General features: G+C 37.6%; 1 protein-coding gene across 4 annotated transcripts in view; it reads right to left on the bottom strand.

Annotated features, from left to right (window-relative positions):
• Window positions 1-13,570, bottom strand: part of Arl6 (ADP ribosylation factor like GTPase 6) — a 37,685-nt gene extending 24,115 nt beyond the window's left edge. For 2 of the 4 annotated variants that reach the window (XM_059276977.1, XM_059276976.1), the window contains exons 1-5: window positions 13,293-13,569; window positions 5,218-5,367; window positions 1,354-1,415; window positions 923-991; window positions 162-256 (exon numbers count right to left, since the gene is read on the bottom strand). In XM_059276977.1, the coding sequence (XP_059132960.1) occupies window positions 162-256; window positions 923-991; window positions 1,354-1,415; window positions 5,218-5,340 (349 nt within the window). In that variant the 5' untranslated portion in view covers window positions 5,341-5,367; window positions 13,293-13,569. Of the gene's footprint in view, window positions 1-161; window positions 257-922; window positions 992-1,353; window positions 1,416-5,217; window positions 5,368-13,292 lie in introns of all 4 variants that reach the window. The other 2 variants (XM_059276975.1, XM_059276974.1) reach the window with 2 other exon arrangements.
• Between the last annotated feature and the right edge of the window lie 7,335 nt (window positions 13,571-20,905).

The raw sequence follows: 20,905 nt of genomic DNA, 5'->3' as shown, positions 1-20,905 counted from the left end.
ATAGGCAAGTTTTTATAAATTTTGTGTAACCAATAAGCTTTAAGATTTACACATTTAAATAGAAAATAATTCTATCTCATAAACAACTTGTTCATAAACAAAATAACACATATAAGATGGAAGCCAAAGCACAGACATCACAGAAGAAATTACACAAGTACCTGGGTGATTGAGAAGGGTATCAAGTTCTTCTTTGGCTACAACCATTCTTAATTTATCACTACTATCAATGACAAAAATAATAGCTTGTCCATCTCTGTATAATACAAAGAAATAGAATAATAACATTATTTTACCACCACATGCAATCTTAAGTGGTTATAAAACATCTGGATCCTAGTAAGTTGGCAGCGTTATAGCTTAAGTATTTACTGAACATTATGTCTGTATACTCTGAAAAATATCTTGTTTGGAAATATTTGTAAAACAAGTAATCAGCTGTTAAATAATCTTGCTATTTTAACTAAATGTGCTCAATAATAATTCTGATCTATGAGCTAAGCATCATACCAATCCTTGAAGAAATAACTTGAATAAGGAATAATTTCTCCACTGAAGGCAGCTGTGGTACCTGATTACACAGATGTGAGTGGACAAAGTATTACACAAGCACTGGTAATCCAGCCTGGCTTCTAACCCAGCCTGGCCTTAAATTGTGATTCTTCATCCTTAGCATCGTAAGTACCAGGATTGCAGGCATGTGTCACTCTGCATAGCCTGACAGCTGGCTCTTAAAGTGTAGCTATATTAACCACAGACAGAAATGGACACCAAAAGCAGAGAAGAGAACAAAGGTACAGTGTCATGAATCATATGAAGTGACATTAGTACAGCAGAAACCATACAATCGCTTGGATTATTAATCAGTATTTGACATTAAAATGTAGCCATGTAGTTAAGCAATATTCATGAAAACACTTACTTATAATAGTGTTCCCAGAGATTCCTGTATCTTCCTTGCCCTGACATGTCAAACACTGTAAAAGACAAACTAGAAACAAAAGCAAGGCATTACTGTGTATTTTAAGCAACTAAGTGAAATGGTCATCTTTTAATATCTTAAGTTGTTTTCTATGAGATAAATCAGCATGGCTATAGGACAATAAATGTGATCAACATTCAGGAAAAAAATTAAGAATAAATTTATTAATCTATGATTTTGCAATGTATAACCTAAAAATGTTTCCTTTGCTAATGAGGTTTTCAAGAGTTTGTTGAAGCTTTAAGTGTGAGAATAAACTAAAGGTAGTGATACAAAAAGGCCAAAGCCCGTGGGAATTGGAAATGACAACTGACTTCCAGGTAAGTATGGAAACACTCACAGCTTCAGAGTCACAGAGAGAAGGCGGTTACCTGGAGGATTTGAATTTCTCTATGCTGAATCCTATGGTTGGAACTATATCCTGAGACTGAGCCTGGAAGAGAAAACATAAAATTTAGACATTTGTAATTACAAAGATGGATTTTTTTTTCCTCAAGTCCCAGATTTTTCCATTTCTAAAATAAGCTACCAAGAAGACAACAAAGTTAAATATTATCATTTTTGTAATAGGGTCACTACGTGTAAAATCACTTATAAAAATGCAAGATTTACTTGCCAATTATGAATTGGTATAACATGTATGTTTGAATTCACATTTTGTTTTATTAAACAAGGTAGGCAGGTTTTCATAAGTGGTTTAAAAAGTTACTCTGAGTTCCTGTGTTGAACTTCTTAGTTACTCTACACATTACGTTTATTGAACTTATGTACATTCAATTTATGTATGTTTGGAATTGTCTGTCTTCATGTCTGCCTGGTCCCTGCTCTCAAGAAGCTCATCAGATAGAGAATGTAAGCAACCATCAACATATGACAACATGGATGTAGAGTGCTAGGGAGCAAATAGTAGGTAGTGGAAGCCCCAGGGCAAGTTCTTGGCAAAGAATATTCCAGTAAACGGAATTAGTAAAATGACCTCAGGTAGAGAAGGAACTTGCTACTGAGGAAAAATAGAAGGCATGCATGTCTAAAGCACATTGCTAAATAAAAGAGTGATAGAGACTGAAGGAAGCTAGGTGGAGTCATGATGGCTCTGGCAGGAAGTTCTACACATGAAGAATCCTGTAGAACCCTGTGGAACAGGGCCACAAGAACAGCAGGACATACTTTGACAGGTTTCACAGACATTCAAAAATATATTGGTAACTGAACACACTAAATGCCTCCTAGAATTTCCATCATCAAAACGGTTCATTCATTTAAACAAAAATGTATCCACTTTATGATCCAGATGCTTAGAAGTTGTTAACTCCTTCTTTGTTACACGCCATGTATGAAACCATTCCTTCACTAAGTTTTCCTGGCTCTGTGCCATTACCTTAGAATTCACCTTTCCATTTGTTGCTTTGAATTACAATAGCCTCCTAATTACTCCTAATTTGCTATGCCACCTGGCACAAGTTATTTAAGCCTAGGTTTGCTTAAATGTCAACTATATTATCATGCTCATAAAGTTATTATGAGAATTAAATGAGCTAATAGGTGCAAAATACTCAACATGGTGTCTATAAACATTCCACAAATGTTTGCTATTATTATAATTATACTCTCATTTTGGTTAGTCTTATTCCTATGTTTTCCCATATTGGCCTTAAGAATAACAAAATAAGAAAAGTCTTGTTACTTTTATGTGAGATGAAGAGTAGAAGAAGGGAAAATTTGCCTCACATTACCATGCTCACTTGGGTACTCTACTTCTGCAAAATTGAAATCCAAATGGGAGAGAAGCTGAAAACGAACTGGAGCACGGGAACCTTAATAGTAATGTGCTGCGACCAGAACTCTCCCAAGTCTGTTTACTCAGCTTTTCCTTATACCCAGCCTTTGAGCTGCATAAATAGTTCCCCCAAAGTATTGCTTTTTGTTTGCTAGAAAAATAAATTATTTTGTGGCACTTGGGGTCTTGCCTCATTACTCTGAGGTGCCTTGAACAACAAGCTTTGGAATAAAGTACTTCTTAATTTTGTTGTTTTTCCCATGGTCCTACCACTTAAAAAGGTTTTTTTTTTTTTCATGAATCACATGATAAAGGTTAAAAATTTAATGAAATCACAGAAAAATTCACCAAATAGTAACAAGTGTCTTCAATGAATTATCATTTGAACACTTAAGTTGCCTCTCCATAATTACCTAGGTTCTCCACAAACTCCCCTTTAAAATTTAGCCTGAAGGGATAAAATCCCTCAACTTTTTCTTCTCCAAGGTTCTAATGGAAATAATCCACAAAAGAAGCTCCAGATGTTAACCAGGATAGAGTAGATTCATATGGAACGCATTTTCCCCTACAGTAATAGAGAGTAAAGACTGGGCACAGCACACACTTAGGAAATGGATACAGTGAACAGACATCCTGGAGTCCATAGGCCAGCCACTCCAGCAGAATCTGTGAGCTTCAGATTCAGTGAGGGATAATGGCTGAAAACATAAGGTGGAAGGAAACTGAGGCAGAAACCTGAGTCAACCTCTGGCTTTCATGTGCATATGAATATATATATACATATCTTTCTTTACACACACAACAAGCACACTCTCATTGCCATCTCCCCAGCAGAGTCATCTCTAATATTAATTTCTCTCTGCTTTGCCCAAGAACAAATACATCCAGTAATTGGACTGGAATGGCAACAAGAAAGGAAGGAGGGTAGCCTGGACCATTTGAGTCAGCAGTGACTAGACCAGTATCAACAGGATAAAAGCAGAATTTAAGAGAAATCTTAGTTTCATCAACTCTGCTAAAAATCCAATCTCCATGTAATCAACAAAATCCCCTGGCCAAAGATGATGATGATAATTATAATAATAGTAATAATAATAATAATAATAATAATAATAATAATAATAACAGCCATCAATCTGTTCACCTACCATCTAAAATATATTTAAGTGCTAATCCTTGTTCTAGGTATTTGTTATTCAATGCTTGACAACTCAAGAGTTCTTTGATGCTAAGGAGAAATATAATACACAAGGTATCAACTGAATATGTAGCACACTATCAAAAGAATATGCAAATTGCCTAGGAAATTTTCAAGATAAAACTAGATGCTTTTCTCCATCCCTACCCAAAGGGGTATCTCACCATGCAGTCCTAGCTGACCTGGAGCACTCTATGTAGACAAACCAGATTGGCCTGGAACTCAGAGATTGGTATGCCTCTGCCTCCTCAGTGCTAGGATTAAAGGCATATACCACCATGCCTGGGCCAAAACTACATTCTTTCCTACATAGAGTGAATGGGTGAATACCCTCTCAGCTGAGGATATTTATCATTTTAATACAACACTAGGATAAATTATTCTTAAAAATAAGTTTGAGTCTAAAATCCAGTTATCTAAAAAAATTAATTTTATTTATATATACAAGGAGACAACTTGGAACAGTCTTAGAAGGCTTTTCCTAACAGAACACTGTAGATCCTATGATTAATACAGTTAATTAACTAAAAATAGCACCCAAATGTAGATGAAAGCTCACAAGTGATGAATTTAAAATAAGATGGGAAAAATGTTAAACCTACACCTGAGTAACAAAAGTATGGAGCTTCTAGACTTCCAATTCAATAACACCTTTTGGCTATTATTACTAGAAATAAAGGGCAGGTGGGGGAAGCAAAGCAAATCTCTCTTAAAGTCTTCAGGTCAATTTTTCTGAACCAGGACAGTTACAGCTTAAGGTTCAGTAAATCATATCAGGAATTATACGCAACAAAGCCTACTTCTGACTTATGAATCATATGTTGCATTGCTAGCTTTATAGATTTTCAGCAATAAAATAATATTTTCATAATATGTTGCTCAAAATCACTTTATGTCACCAATATGCACAGCACTGTCTAATTATCCAAAGAATTTAGAAACAGGATGCATCTTTCCTTTTGTTTTGTTTTTCCCATGAAGAAGAAATTTAAACAAAGTCAGTGCAACCTATAAATAAACTTAGTCAATTTGGGAAGCTCTTTAGAGAAATATGAAGGAAGATAAAGAGAATATTCCAGCTTAACAATCAAGATTCACCTGCATATTGCAGAAATATGTGGCATACGCATCAAGCAAACCCTTCAGCAACAGTACGATTAACAGGACTTTACAAGATTATAGGAAGTTAGAACTTCACAGTTATGCTGCACATAGCTTTCACTAGTATCAGACAGAGTCAAGCTTTACAGAGATACTCACATTGGAAGGTTTAAGTTTGTTAATGATTGTCGTTTTGCCACTGTTATCCAGGCCAAGGCATAAAACATGAACCTCCTTCTTCTTCAGGCCAAGTAAACCTGAAAGTCTGTCCAGCAATCCCATAATGTGATTTAAATATTTACAAAGCAACTGCAAGGGAAAAGAAATGATTATTCCAATAGTACCTTACATATGGAATACGTTAGTATGTACATAAAAAAATGTAAGGATAATGGCAGCACACAAACACATCGGTGTGGCTTAACTCCTAGTAAACACAATAAGCCGATTATCAGAAAGGAGCCTTGACTGAAATGCAGACTGGCAGCTTATAAACTTTGACAGCAGGAATAACATCCCTGACACAAACACATTTATAATATTCAAGAAGAAGCTTTTGTTAACTTCAGTATCATGTGGAGTCTGCAAATTGCAGTTTTCAAAGTTATTTATGAATGAGAGTCTGGTAAACACGGAACACTACAGAGGCAATGAGACTCAGCTACAGTCGGAGGCTAAAGCTCAAAAAGTAGAAGACAAGAAAACCAAGAGCCCCAAGGTTTAGCTATATCAGCTTAACCGCTAGATAAATATCTGAAATGAGGCCATGGTTCTATTTTGAAATAATATGTAATTATAAAAGTGTCACTGCTTTTGTTTTCTGCAGGATTATTTCCAGTTTAGGTAAGGTTATCTATTAATAGAGACAAGATATTTATCCTGATTTCACCTATCTCTTCTATATCTCTGCAATTCACCATTAATTCTTTAGAAATAATGGATACACTCCTTCACAATTTTAGTCAGTCTTACTAAATTCAATGTTTTCTTTTTCTTTCCTTTTTTTTTGGTAAAGATTTGTTTTACTTCTACTGGGGGAAGGAAGAGGACAGATATTACCTTTGTCCAAGTTGCTGTCCACTATGTACACACATACATATATCCCCACACATACATATACATGCATACCAAAAGTTCCCCCAAAAAACAAAAAACCACCTTCAAATTGTACCAATACTTCATATTTTGACCAAAAGAATAGATCCTGGGAAAAAGTGAAAAATGCAAAATTAAATGACCAAGAAATGCTGAACAAACAGCATTATTAATATCCAAGTATTTATATTACTGACTAGTAACAGATGATGTTCTCTGTGTCTGTAAAACTTTGGAACAACAGAGCTGATTGTTAATTCTAGTCCATGTCAGGCTCCAGATCCCAGGGGATTTTAGTCAGCTTCATTTTTCAATGCTTCATCAAAATTTTCTACAAGATCTGGAACATCATCATCCTCTTCATCAATATTTTCTAGTTTTTGTCCTTTACTATCCAATATTTGTCACAGGAACTATTCAGCTAACTTTCTATTGCTTGTTAAGCTGTCAGCACCAAGATGACTTAATATTCCAGGAAGCATTTCTGTGACAGGTTTGGCTTTTGCATGACCAGTAACTGCAAAGGTATTAGTGAAGAGGGAAGCTTGGACTTTGGGATTGTTGAAATAAAGAGCTGTTCCATCGTCTTTAATCACGGTCACCTCTTCAATACCAGCTATATTGTGCACAGCCGGTTTCTTTAAAGAACTCTGAAGCTTTTTGTCATCAGCTCGCAGAAAGAAGAAGGCAGTACATAGGACAGCTGTACACACACACACACACACACACACACACACACACACACACACACACATCTATTTTTTAACTTGTCCCCTGGGTGCTCAACTGAATCATTTTTTAAGGGGAATATCTGTCTTAGTCAGCTTTCTGCTCCCATAACAAATGTTGAGATAAATCAGCTCACAATTTTAGATGCTACAGTCCATGACACAGTCCCCAATGTTAGTGACTAAGCTCTTAAGACACAGGCCTTTAAGGAGTATTTGTTATTACTCTTAGGTGTGGGATATCTCCCTTCCAGTTGTTGGCCTAGGAAGGGAATCTCAGAGACCACCCCAAACAATATACCAGCCATTGCCATTGCTTTCGGGTGACCATAGGAACTTGATGTTAAGACACTGTTGCTGAAGACACCACACATTTTAGCCACAAGATATGGAGAAATCCAGCTGGCACTGACCAAAAGCTTCTTCCCTGATAGCTAGCTTTCATAGTACAGGAAAGTGCCACACAGACTCTGGGGGGCAAAAAGTCATTAAAAGTCTTCCTCATTTGTAAACCCTGAGAGCTATTATAACGACGAATCTAATAGGCTATACCCAGGGGTGCAAGAACGACATGAAGGCTATGGAGGTAACCAACTGCTTTCTGATTGGACTTAAGGCCTGCTTTTCAGGTAGAAACTCATGCCTGGTACAACAAACCTAACCAAGAACCTGTGAATGGGGAGGTCATAGGGAAAAGCCTACTACTATTTATTACTGGACACAGTAATAAACTGCTCCCTACACTTGTATCATTGTACCCCTGGATTAAGGCAGTCCTCAGCTCTTCTCAGAAAAGCTTCTTTTTGCAGTGGATAGCTGTTGATACAGAGATTCACAACCCATCCAAGTACAGAGAGCAAGTGACTGTAAAGTGTTCAGCTCTAAATTGGACACCTATCTATACCACATCCCTCCTCCCAAGGCTTAAGGAACATTCTGGAAAAGGAGGCAGAAAGGCTGTACAGGCCAGAAGTTGGAGAGGGGGGTGCCAAAGCAGAACCTTCTGGGCATGACAAGGCCAATGTACTCATGAACTCTTACCAGCTGTGATTGTCCACACAAGAACTGCCCAAGCCAGCCAACATTCCAGCATGGATTAGGGAAGGGCTCACCAGGCCACTCCCCTATCAGAAAAGCTACTGGCAGTTGATGGCTGTTAGGGAGAGCCAGTTTCCTCCAGGGATGTGGCCATTGGCTGGTTGCCCACATAGATAGCTCTATACCCATGAGCACAATAGAGCACTAATTGTGCTCACTGGGTTACTTTCAAAGAGCAGAAAGAAGAGGACATAACGTTGGGAGGGCAACATCATGGAGGAGGGTGTGTAGGAAGAGTTGAAGTTGGAGAGCAGGGGGTGGAGATAATCAAAATGCGTTGTATACAAGTACAATTTTGTTTTGTTTTGTTTTTGGTTTGGTTTTTTGAGACAGCATTTCTCTGTGTAACAGTCCTGGCTGCCCTAGAACTTGCTTCGTAGACCAGGCTGACCTCAAACTCACAGAGATCTGCCTGCCTCTGCCTCCCAAGTGCTGGGATTAAATGCCTGTACCACCACCACCCAGCTACAAGTATAAAATTCTTAAAGAATAAATTAAAAATATTATACTTTAAAAATCCAAACTATATAACTTTCTAAAGCAAACTTAAAGAACAACTCCCCCAAAACAACTCCTCAAAAAATAAATTCCATTAGCAATACAAGACAGAGGTACTCTGAAGTCAAATAAAACTGCTGCTGACGTATTGCTTGCTTTGTGCAGCTTTACATCTGCTCCTTTCCCTCAAGGCCAGCACTGTTAAATTCACACCCCACATCTCCAAAGGAAGCTTTTAAAGGAGCTCTCCTTTGGTTTCATCAAACCCTAAATATTACTATGACAGGAGAAGAAAACTGCTCCTTTTGCCAGCCACCCAGTACTACTGGCACTGCCACAATATACCTGGGTAATAAATATTTCCCTTTACTCTCTCAACATTAATTTCCAAAGTTCCTGAGACCATTAATTCACTTCACTGATTCTCATGTTCATTTAAGTTCATATAAGTCTGTCATGCTACAGTTCTTTTCATATTTTTTTTTACTCTATAGCACCCCAAGCAAAGGATGTTGATAGAGGTAAGGCATAGCAGGTAATCAATGGGAAGCTTCTAAGTCAAATGCCATAAGAAAAGTGGCTGTATAGTTGACATTTTGCTTAGTGCCTTTGGGAGATCTCTATCAATGATGTGCTCTCAAGGTACAGAGCCTCCCTCAAGGGTGGGGCCTACAAGAAAGCTGTCTTTCTTATCCAAAGGATGGGTTTGACCTTAGCTACCTCCCTTTGTCCTAGTTCAAAACCTTTTCATATTAGAGATTCAAAGCCTATTTCAAAACATTTCTTTGAATCCCAGCTTAAGAGTTGGCACTTGATGAATGTATTTTAAATTTAACTTGTGATATGAAACAATTCATATTTATTATTTTAATTTCAATTTGCTATTAAGTCCTATACTGTGCTAAGCATATTAATATAAATACTTTTATATTTTTCACTTTCCATATAATCTTTATCATATTTTCAAAGCTATGACCTATTTTCTTTCTCATGTCCCCTCTCTAGGAAAGTACTACAAGCATTAATTGTTAAAAGTTCTATCATGGATATTCATTTTCCAAGCTTTTTGTGACTTTCTATCATTTTTGAAACACCTGAGGTTAACTATTGAAATACTTTGGAATATACAATTTTAAAGAGAAGTTAGCTTTTCAGTTTTTTTCTTATCTACAAAATGAAAAATCCTATCACAGCACTGTTTGTTTGTTTGTTTGTTTGTTTGTTTTGTTTGTTTTTTTGAGACAGGGTTTCTCTGTGTAGCTTTGCGCCTTTCCTGGAACTCATTTGGTAGCCCAGGCTGGCTCACAGAGATCCGCCTGCCTCTGCCTCCTGAGTGCTGAGATTAAAGGCGTGCGCCACCACCGCCCAGCCACAGCACTGTTTAAATTTGCATTCATTTCATCAATAGTAAAACTGAAGATTACTGCAAAACTTGCTTCTTATTGGTGTTTCTTTTATGAGCTGCTGACCAAATTTTATGGTTACTCCTTTGATTACTGTATATAGGAACCCTTTCCATGTATATGAACTCCGAATCATTTTAGGCAAATAAAATTTTCCTTTATGGTCCTGGATCTCACTCTGTAGACTAGGTTGGCCTTGAACTCACAGAGATCTGCCTGGCTCTGCCTCCTGAGTGCTGGGATTAAAGACATGCGCCACCACCGCCTGGCTCCCTTGTGTTTTTGTAATACAGGATTTTTATCTGATGCTATTGATAAGTTTTTGTTGTTGCTGTTCGTCTGTTTCTTCAGTTTCAGATCTAGAAACATTTCCTCTCTCCAGTATTTTAAACACATTAGCTAATATTTTGTTTCCTATGTTTGCAGTTTACTTTTCAGATTTTAAATTCTAATTTGTCTGAACCTTATCTGGGTATGAGAAATGATTCAGAGAACTGGCTGCCCTTCTCCTCTCCATCCCTCCCTCTTTCTGTTTTATAATGCAGGCAGTCAGTTTTTTTCTAGTTTCATTTTTCTTCCAATCATCCCTTATTGACTAATGTTTCTCTCACTATGTATTCTTACACATGTTTGGGTCTACTAGTAGGTTCTCAATTCTGTACATTCTAAACTGTATTCTCTGGAAGATAATTCTTGGGGATTACTTTTTTTTTTTTTTTTTTTTTTTTTGGTTTTTCGAGACAGGGTTTCTCTGTGTAGCTTTGCGCCTTTCCTGGAACTCACTTGGTAGTCCAGGCTGGCCTCGAACTCACAGAGATCCAGTGGCGCACGCCTTTAATCCCAGCACTCGGGAGGCAGAGCCAAGGGATTACTTTTAAAAGAATCTCAAGGTCACTTAAATTTGAGAAATTTTAGATTCTGAGTTTAAACAAGCTTCAAAAGTGTTCCACTCTTTTAAATGCTGACACTAGTTGTAAATCTCCAAGAGAGGGAAAAGGAAACACTGTTTTTGCTGAGTACTTGGCCATGGAAACCCTTTGGGAAATGAACTGGGAAGCTGGTCTGTTCTTGTGTTGGTCTGTTCATGCCACAATCTCTTAATTCACACACCACTATATTCTGTCATGTCAACCAGCAAGTTTCCTTTCATTAATGTCTCCTTTTCAGAAAATGAGGGATTTAACAGTTTCTCCCAATTTGAGGGGAATTGTGCTCCAAAACCGTTTGTGTTTTCACGGGATAGATGTTCTAATCTTATTTTCTCCTTATTTTTGTTTAATTTGGAGAAAGTGAGATCTTGAACAACAAGGTTTTTCCAAGGCTAAGTACAACTAACCTAAAATAAGTCCATAAAAAGCTTAAGATGAAACAAACATTTCCTGAGATTGAGGAAGACTAGCAAATCAATAAGAGAGAAAATCAGAACAATTTGAAAATAATATGCAGCACTAAGAGTGAACTATAAAGCTTGTTGTTGAATAATAAACAGTTAAGAACATTTATCACAAAGCATCCTCAGCCATTCTTGATTCTCTATTTTGTTTTGAATTTCTTCAAAATAATAGTTTAAGGTTTTTAACAATAAAATCATGTTATTGTAATGAACTCACTAATAAAACATCACACGACTAGATTAAGATAGCCACTCAAGCAAAAACTTGCCCAGTGCCAAACTATATATATCTCAGTGAACTTCTACAATTAGGACTTTTCTAAAGCAACTGAGCTTTGCTTAAGGCTTTACGTTTTCACTATCAATTACATTTTTTATGCAATTAACCCCCACAACAAAGGGGGAAAAACTATGATAGGGCTGGAACTACAGTAAAATTAGCTTTATACTTTCACAACTCATGTCTATTTAAACTTTTTAAAAGAAAAGTATGATCTTAGGGACTAATTACGTAGTAAAATGATAAAGTGCTTGCTTGCCTACAATGTACAAAAGTCCTTGATCTTAAACCTGCAAAAAGAGGGAAAAAATTAAAAATTATACTGGAGAGATAACACAGTAGTTAAGAGGGCTTGCTGCTCTTCCAGAGGACTGGAGTTTGGTTCCCAACAATCAAAGAATGAGGTTCTCAAGCACCTGTTAATTCCAGTTCCAGGGGTAGTCACACCCTCTTCTGGCTTCAGTGGGCATTACACTACATGAACACACACACACACACACACACACACACACACACACACACACACACGGAGGGAGGGAGGGAGGGAGAGAGAGAGAGAGAGAGAGAGAGAGAGAGAGAGAGAGAGAGAGAGAGAGAGAGAGAGAACTAAAACTAAAACTTCTAAAGATTTATTAGCATCTTTGTTTAAGAACTAGATAGAAAGCTGATAGTGAGTTGAGACAAGACTGCCCTAACAGATAGGAAGAACAGTGTATTGACTAGATTAGGAAAAAAATATACCTTCAGCTTTAAAAGTCTTACTATATGTACTGTATAATGTTAGCAGAATTGATAGCTAAAGTAAACTTTCTAAAATGAAACAACTCTGGTACTCGAATCAAGAACACGTAGGTTTGAATACTGGCACTGCACTACTCCAGTGTGACTTCTTAGATCGTGGAAACTTTCTGTCCTACAATATTTAAGGCAATGGGCCGTGCATATGTTTCAAGGTTCTGTTCATTTGTTCAGAGTCTGGCTGATATTTTTCAGTCTCTCATCTTACTCTTGCCCTTTATATATACATCAGCCAAATTCTCCTAGCTGCTTCCTGAGAATTAACTTTCCAAAGGATTACTGGTAGTCAGAAAAGCACCGAAGAATTAGCATGTTATCCACACGTAAAGGCTTGGAGGGAAGCTGCAGAGAGATGAGATTATACAGAAAAACTCTCCAGAAATGCTATTTTGTAAACTTTAAGCACGTTGCGAGTGTGGACTGTTGCTACCGCAATTAAACAATCTTACTCAGTTTTAAATATTCGATGAAGAAATTTCAACTAAATAATTCATACATCATACAAAAAAGGCTCGTTTGGGCAGCTTTAAAGTCAATTAATTAAGCAAGCCAACAAACAGCGATCGCCAAAAGCAGTTCAAGACATTTTCGAGGCTCCTTAGTATTCACCATATAATCTCAATTGCCTTTCTCCATCTCACAGATTAGAGACAGTCACTCGTTTGGAATGAAAAACATGGACAATAATTTATTCTAAATCGGACCGGGAGAGGGTGGCCTCTGGCTACCGGGGGGTGGAAATGGCTACAAACAGGTAGCCGGAACTTTTCGAAGTAGTGGATCCTGGCGACGGTGCCATAGCGCTACAACCACAGCAGCAAGGTGGTGTCCACTTAACGAGGGTGAAACGGATAGTGTGTGCAATTATACCCAACAGAGCAGAGAGATAACACAGAGACGGAGAGGACGACAGACAAAAAGCTGGGTGCGGGCGGAGTTACCTGATATTTTGAGGCCAATCCAAAAGCCCAAAGGCTGACAAGGACAGGAATGGACGCACTCCTCTAACCTTTGCCGCGGTGGGATCTTCCCTGGGAGCCTCAGCCTTCCTCCCTCTGCCTCTCTTCGAAGGCTCCCTTGTCCTGAGCACAGCTTCTCCTACAAGTTGGGGGAACCGGCGGCGGCTTCGGCCTGGACGGGAGCATCAGTGGCGGCGGAGCAGACTCCAAGGCGCGCGGCGTTCCCTTGGCAACAGGAGCCTCTTCCGGTTCCCAAAGCCACGCCTCCTCGGACGTTGCAGCGAGTTGGCTCTTAAGAGGTCTCCCTTGTGCGGCTGAAGATCTCCGGGCAGAAACGGCCTGATTCCAGCAGAGGAGTTCTATGAGAGAGAGGAAGCATAGAAAACACGGGGAGCCTGTCCCAATTCGCTGGGAGTCCAGTGGTCGCGGCTGGGACGGGATGGGCGTTGTAGGCCGGCGCACAGCCTGCTGGGTAGTGCGCAGGGGCCTTGGCTGCTGGCACATCGCTGGGAGGTGGCGTCCTGGGCGCCCCGGTTCTGGTTAGCGCCAAGCCCTTGGCACAGATTTGGGGTGATTGGCGCTCAACCGCAGAGCGTGGCGTGGTGTGGGGAGGGGATCTGCGTGGAGACGGTTCTGCCTCCCATCACAGACCCTTCCCTGGGCTCAGCTAGGCCTGAGAGCGAGTCCTGCGGAAGTATATAGCACTGAGCATGGGCAGGAGAGCAGGGGAACTGGTGTAAACAACACAGTCACTGTTAAAAAAGGCCAGAGACTGCCGGGGCGGTGGTGGCGCACGCCTTTAATCCCAGCACTCGGGAGGCAGAGCCAGGCGGATCTCTGTGAGTTCGAGGCCAGCCTGGACTACCAAGTGAGTCCCAGGAAAGGCGCAAAGCTACATAGAGAAACCCTGTCTCGAAAAACCAAAAAAAAAAAAAAAAAAAAAAAAAAGGCCAGAGACCTTTGGCAAAGGAAGTGTGATCCTGTCCCTGACTCTTAGCTGTCTGTTGCCCTGGAGAGATTAACACCCAGCATGACTTTCTGATTACAGTCCTCGGGATCAGAGAGCCTGGTGGCCAGGAAAAGCTTTTGCTAATCAATACTTAAAGTTAACCTTCTTAAATTCACTTGGGATTTATAGCAATAGAAATAAATTGTACTAATTGAAAGATTTTGGATAGACACGGTCCCTCACAGTTGTATTGCTTTCCAGTGGACAGGCCATAGATACAACGGTTTTAAAGATCTAAGAAATTTTTGTCAGCCTTTCAAGCTAGCTGTTTTCCCCATTCTACTCCTCAACGGATGATTCTCATGACAAACTTGTATTTAAAAATTTCATCTCTACATTTTTTTCAAGTTTCATCTCTTCATTTCACTTCTTAGCATAAGTGTGAGATGTTATTTTACCTTTTCACTAGCTAGCGGTATTTTTAACTACCATACTTGTTTTTTTAATCTGGCCTAGTAACTTGACTATGGAGGTGGGGAAAAAAAAAAAAGGAAGGAAAGAAACTGAAAGGAATTCCAAAGACTTGGTGGTAAAGACACTTGAACGTGTATTACTATGGAGTGCTTTTTCTGTTGCCTTTCCAAATTCCCATATGTTCATAACATGGAATAGGGTGTAGTTCTGATCCCCTGACGCTTGGAAGGCAAAAAACAAAGTGAGTGAAGAAGACTGATATACATATGTAAAACAATGGCATGAATGTCCTTGTTAAAATAGATAATGGATATATGCTATACTTTGTAGTCTAGGAAAATTAACCCATCTATGTATTTCATCTTCAAAAAGGTATTTTATCTAGTGGTTTTGAGGACTTAAGAAAGAAAAGTATACATGTCTGATTGTTAGCAAGTGTTCAGGCAGTACTTTCCTTTGTCCTGAGTTTTTTTTTATTACCCAAAGAAAATCAACTCAATCCCTGATGTGGTTGTCCTTTAAGTTCTGACACCAGATACGTTTACAGGGAGCTATTAAACACTTCTCTTTGATCCTGAATATTGTGACTCACTTTAACAAAATGTGGATGCTTATATAGTATTTTCCCCTTAGACATAGCATAGAGCTTATGTGCTAGAAATTTTTTTTCCTTTGCCTCTTTTAAGCTGAGTTCAGTTTTTCTTGGTACAAAGCATTTGGAGAAAACTCAAATATAAGAGACAGACTGAACAACCAACTTTATAGTAAACTTAGATGATACTTTATTGGCCTTATTCATTTTATTTTATGTGTTTTGTCTGCTTATATGTATATGCACCACATGAGTACTTGATTCAGGAAGAGGCCAGCAGAGGGCATCATATCTCCTGGGACTGGAATTAGGGATGGGTGTGAGCCACCATGTGAGTGCTGAGAATCAAACCTAGTTCCTCTGTAAGAGCCACATTGCTTTAAACCACTGAGCCACCTCTTTATCCTCCACTTAGATGATTTTAACTAAAAGGTGAACAGTTACTTTAGAGAAGTGTAGTTGATAATTTATTGTTATTAGAGATTAAAGAGTTTGCACGATGCCTAAATTCTATTTGGTGATCCAGAAAACATTGAAAAGATGAACCCTAAAATAATGAAATATTTCAGATGTTTGCATCTGCTGTTTTGATGGTTGGCAGCTGTAACCTCTCTAGCGTTTACCCAGAAACACGACATAAAATTATTCCATTTGACTTACAAAGTTAATTTGACCTTCTTGATTTTATTGTGAGCACAACAAGCTTTGAAAACAGTATTAATTTTCTCAAGTCTACTTAAGACACATGTCTAGGAGAGTGTTAGATACCACCTTTCATGTCACAGTGGCTTGTTGGAACTACAGTTCAACAATTATACAAGTCTGAGATACATTGGACCAACTCAGAATAGTGCACATGTATTTTCTTCTTCTTTTCTTTTTTTAAGATTTATTTATTATGTGTACAGTGTTCTGCCTGCATGCTAGCAGAGGACACCAGATCTCGTTACAGATGGTTGTGAGTCACCATGTGGTTGCTAGGAATTGAACTGGAAGAGCAGTCAGTGCTCTTAACCTCTGAGCCATCTCTCAGATGTATTTTCTTATTAGCAACTTACAAGGAATCTGGAAAATCTCAGATTTATAATTTATTGGATATTTTTCGATGGAAATCTTTAGTGATGGTCTAAAGATTTGTTAGAACAGTTGATATTGTGGGTGTGCTATATGTGTATGTATATAAACTACCTCTGTAATACATAATTTCATTCATCTGAATCTCATAAAATATTTGCCAGTATAAAATCACTACAAAAATATGTATCCATTCGTTATAGTGATATGTGTGAATTTATGCCTAGACCTCAAAGTCTGTAATTATTTTGAAAAATTACAACTATGTTTTGCATACAGAATTATTAAAGTTCTAAACAATACCTAGAAGTATATACTAAAAAGTAAATTAGTAAATTACAATAATATACTTGCATATAACAGTACAAAACATCACAAATTCAACCACCAAAACTGTAACTTTTATTTGGTAATAGATATTTTAATAAACAGGCTTTCTCCATCTGTAAGACCCTGATAATGCCTTTTAGGAAATAATAGAAAAATAAAATACAATAATTAGCAATTTGTACTTTGTACAAAAATCTTACTATGTTGCTCAGCAGGTTGTTTTGCTAAACACCATATTCTTTCAGCAAATAGATGACATACATAATGCAATTTACCATAAACAATCCCTCATATTGAGAGCTGGACATTCTATAACACTATTAACTTGTATGCATGCCAGCACATGAAAATTTACATGAATATTATAGTAGATTTTTATAAGATGAAAATAGTACCACTTTCCAATCAATCTGGACTACTCCTCTACTATGGTCAAGTAGGTAGTAGGTGGGATTGCAGTTTGAGTAACACCATTTTGCTGCATTTGTGTCTCTACCATATTGTAATTACAACTAAGAAGAAAACAGATTGTATAAACAACTTGGGAGGAAACATATATGCCCTAAATAGTGATATGATTCCAAACTGAGAAAACATAATGTGGTGCTATCCTTCCTTATTGTCATAAACAGATACATACTCTCTTGCAAGAATAGACGGCTATAATGCTCACATTTGATGATTAATAGCTTCAGGTCAGTTTACAAAGAAAGACTTTGAAAGTCTTTAACTTGTGGAAGGAAAATATTATGACTGCAGTTTTTGATTAGTCAAATATAATCTCTGTGAGAGATTAAATAAGTTCTTCTAGACAGATGTTATCTAGGTATTTTATAGAAATACACTAGCTAGGCGGTGGTGGTGTACACCTTTAATCCCAGTACTCGGGAGGCAGAGAGAGGCGGATCTCTGTGAGTTTGAGGACAGCCTGGGCTACACAATGAGTTTCAGGACAGCTAGGACTGTCACACAGAGAAACCCTGTCTCAAGAAAACAATAAAAAAAGAAATACACAATTTACTATTTTTTTTGTTAGGATATGTGTCACAAAGACTTTCATTCTTAATATTTTGAGTGCATTGAAAATGTCTACCATTTAAAATTTGAGGTGGCCATTTAAATATCTAAAGTGTTTAAGCAGATAAACATTTACATGTATACTTATATATTTATATTTTGGTTATGCTAGAACAGCAAAAATCTGGAGAACAATCTAATCCCATTAGTCACAATCTGATTTCACATAAAGCCCAAAGAAGCAATATGCATCTTTAAATTCCCACACATCAGATACAGCTTATCCAGAAATGAAGCACCAAGCACTGTTTAAGAAAAAAATCCTGTCTGTTAAGTTGAGTGGGACAATGAACAAAACAACCTTATATTGCCCATGTACTTCTAAATGGCAAAATATTTGAGTGTTTTCTATGTGGAACAAAAGCAAAAGCAATTTATCTTAGAATATTAACATCTGCTCACCTACTTTATTTCTTTTTAAAATTTAGATGGGTTCGGAAACCCCTCCAAAATAGGATTTGAGAATATTGACAGGCTAAATAAATACTATACCTCTTTCAAGACTAATTTTAATTTTCATAGCTTTTAAAATAGAATATGTACCAAATGTTTCTGCCATATACTCTGTCACAGGCAAACATAAGTAAGGAAACAGAAGAAATACTCATACCCTTGAGAAATCCTCAATCTCTACAATATGGACAGAGAAGACTCATTCGAATCCTTGAAAAACAAAGTGTCAGGTCTTCTAATAAGTTATCTTAAAACTGATATTTGATGAAGATGCCTTTGAGATAGTTTGTTTTCCTCACTATTTATTATACATAAAGTCCCATCAAATCTGTGTATGCAAATTATATATATATGTAAATATCCTACCCTTCCTTCCCAACCCCAACATTGACTTTTCTTGCTCAAATCAAACTACTCACAAAGCAATGTTTTTGCCTTTCTATCACAGATCTATCAGTTTATCTGCATAGTGCATAATCTCTTCCCTTGCACTGGAGTTCCTTGTACCTGTTCCTTTTCAAATTAACCTTTATACTTAGCGTGAATACCAACAAACCTTCTACCTCTTCAGCCTTTTTCTGTAATTACCTTCTCTCCTGCATAATCAGTTTCCACTCTGCCAAATCACTCTCATTAGTATGCAAATATGCTTTAGCATCCTTCCTCTAAACAAAATAAAAAACAAAACCCAGAACTCTCTTGACCCGAGCTCCTTTGCTACAGGCCTATTTTTTCTTGGCTTCTGTCACAACAAATACTTCTGAAGACTTGTTTACAGATTCTGATTCCATTTTGTATTTCTCAGTCTATTCCAGGCAGGCTTTCACTTCACTGTTTCATAGAGACTGCCCTCAGTAAGGACTTCAAGGAGAACATTCTGGACAAAGTTGTCATATCCAATGACCATTACTTTGGTGTGATCTTGACTTTTTTCTTTTCTTTTAGACTTATTTCTGTTATTTTTAACTTTGTATGCATGTGTCTCTGTGTATGTGCACATGTGTGGGAATGCCCTAGAGCCCGGAAGAGGGCATAGATCCCCTGGAGCTACAATGATGGGCGACTGTTTTAAGCTCCTGCATGTAGGTGCTAAAGCCAAACTCAGGTCCTCTGCAAGTACACACTGTTAAGCCATCTCTCTAGCCCTGATCTTGACTTAAAAGCACCCACTCAACTACATTTCTCTTTTCTGTACCTTACCTTTTACTTCTTGGTTTACATTATTAACTTCTTGTTCTCTGCCTAACCCCTAAGCACTGGATTTTTTTTTTTTTTTAAAGTTCAATCCTGGGCATATTTTTCTATCTATTGTACAGGGTTATTCTTGGTTTTAAAATGTAAACACTGATATATAGACTAATGAATTTCAATTCTGATCTCCAGTCTTAATAGCTCTTTTGAAGTCTCAGATACAACTGTTTACAACTGTGCATATGTGCATGCTAGTGTGTGCCTGTGCATGTAGAGGCCAGATGACAAATTTGAGTGTCCTTAGTTGCTGTCCACCATTATGTTGAGTCAGGTCTTTCATTGACCTCGAACTTACAGCTAAACTAGCTGACCAGCAAGCCTCAGGGATCTTCTTGTCTACATCTACCAGCTGTGGAATTACAAGAGTGCCATGATGTTAGGTTTTTTAAATGATGACTCCTGGGCTTAAACTCATGTCATCAATCTTGCAAGTAAAACAGTCTACCACTGAGCTATCTCTAAGACTATAGCTGCCTACTTATAGTTCCACTTGAATAGCTGCTGTTTATTTCTGACATCATACAGCCAAAGCCAAAATTGATTTTCCCCTTCAAAGCTCCTATTTCACTGCCATTCAATCAATTGCTGCTTCCCCAAATGCAAATTTAGTTTTGGTTTTTCTGTCTTCTTCATCCCTCATTCCCAATCCCAATCCCAACTACTGATGAGTAAACCTGGTTTGAAATCATCCAAAACTGTTCCATTTGTCTCTGTATTCAGCATCTCCCAAGAGCTACCACTTTTTACTAAATCACCACAGCCTTGTTCATGCTCTTTGATTCTCTATTCTCCTCACTACTATGTATCGCTCTCTATATTCTCATACACTCCAAATTCCCAACTGCTAGCTACTCCCTTACTTATAACTTTGTTCTTGCTCCTCTCATGGATGTTCCTTCCAGTTTTCTGGATTGCAGTTTAAAATCATATCTGTACCGATTTATTTTACCACTTACTGTGAAGTCACAGTCACTTGTAACTGTAATGTATATGTAACATGATTATCAGTATAATGCATGGCTATTGTTTGTCTTTACTACTAAAATGTCAATTTCATAATCTTGGACCTTGCTTGTCTTGGTCATCACTTAACCCTTAGTGCTTTTGTTGGATGTCTGTATTTATAATAAACATATTCAAAATAAATCTTTATGTAAGCGTATATACTTATTTTAAAGTTGAGGAATTTTACAGGTTTGGGCCAGTAAACTGACATGATTTGCTTTATTTTGTTGTTGTTTTAAATATCACATAGTATAAATAGGATAAAAATTAGGCAAATCATGCTATTCTGATCATATACATTAAATTATAGATACTTCTATATTTAATGCAAAGTGGTTAAGGTTATAAAATAGGAAAATGGAATATTATATTTTTTCAGAAGGTTTTGGA

Source organism: Peromyscus eremicus, chromosome 12 (genome assembly GCF_949786415.1).
Source record: "Peromyscus eremicus chromosome 12, PerEre_H2_v1, whole genome shotgun sequence".
Lineage (NCBI taxonomy): Eukaryota > Metazoa > Chordata > Mammalia > Rodentia > Cricetidae > Peromyscus > Peromyscus eremicus.
The sequence above is the reverse complement of the archived record's forward strand: the minus strand, read 5'-3'. Positions and strand labels throughout refer to the sequence as shown.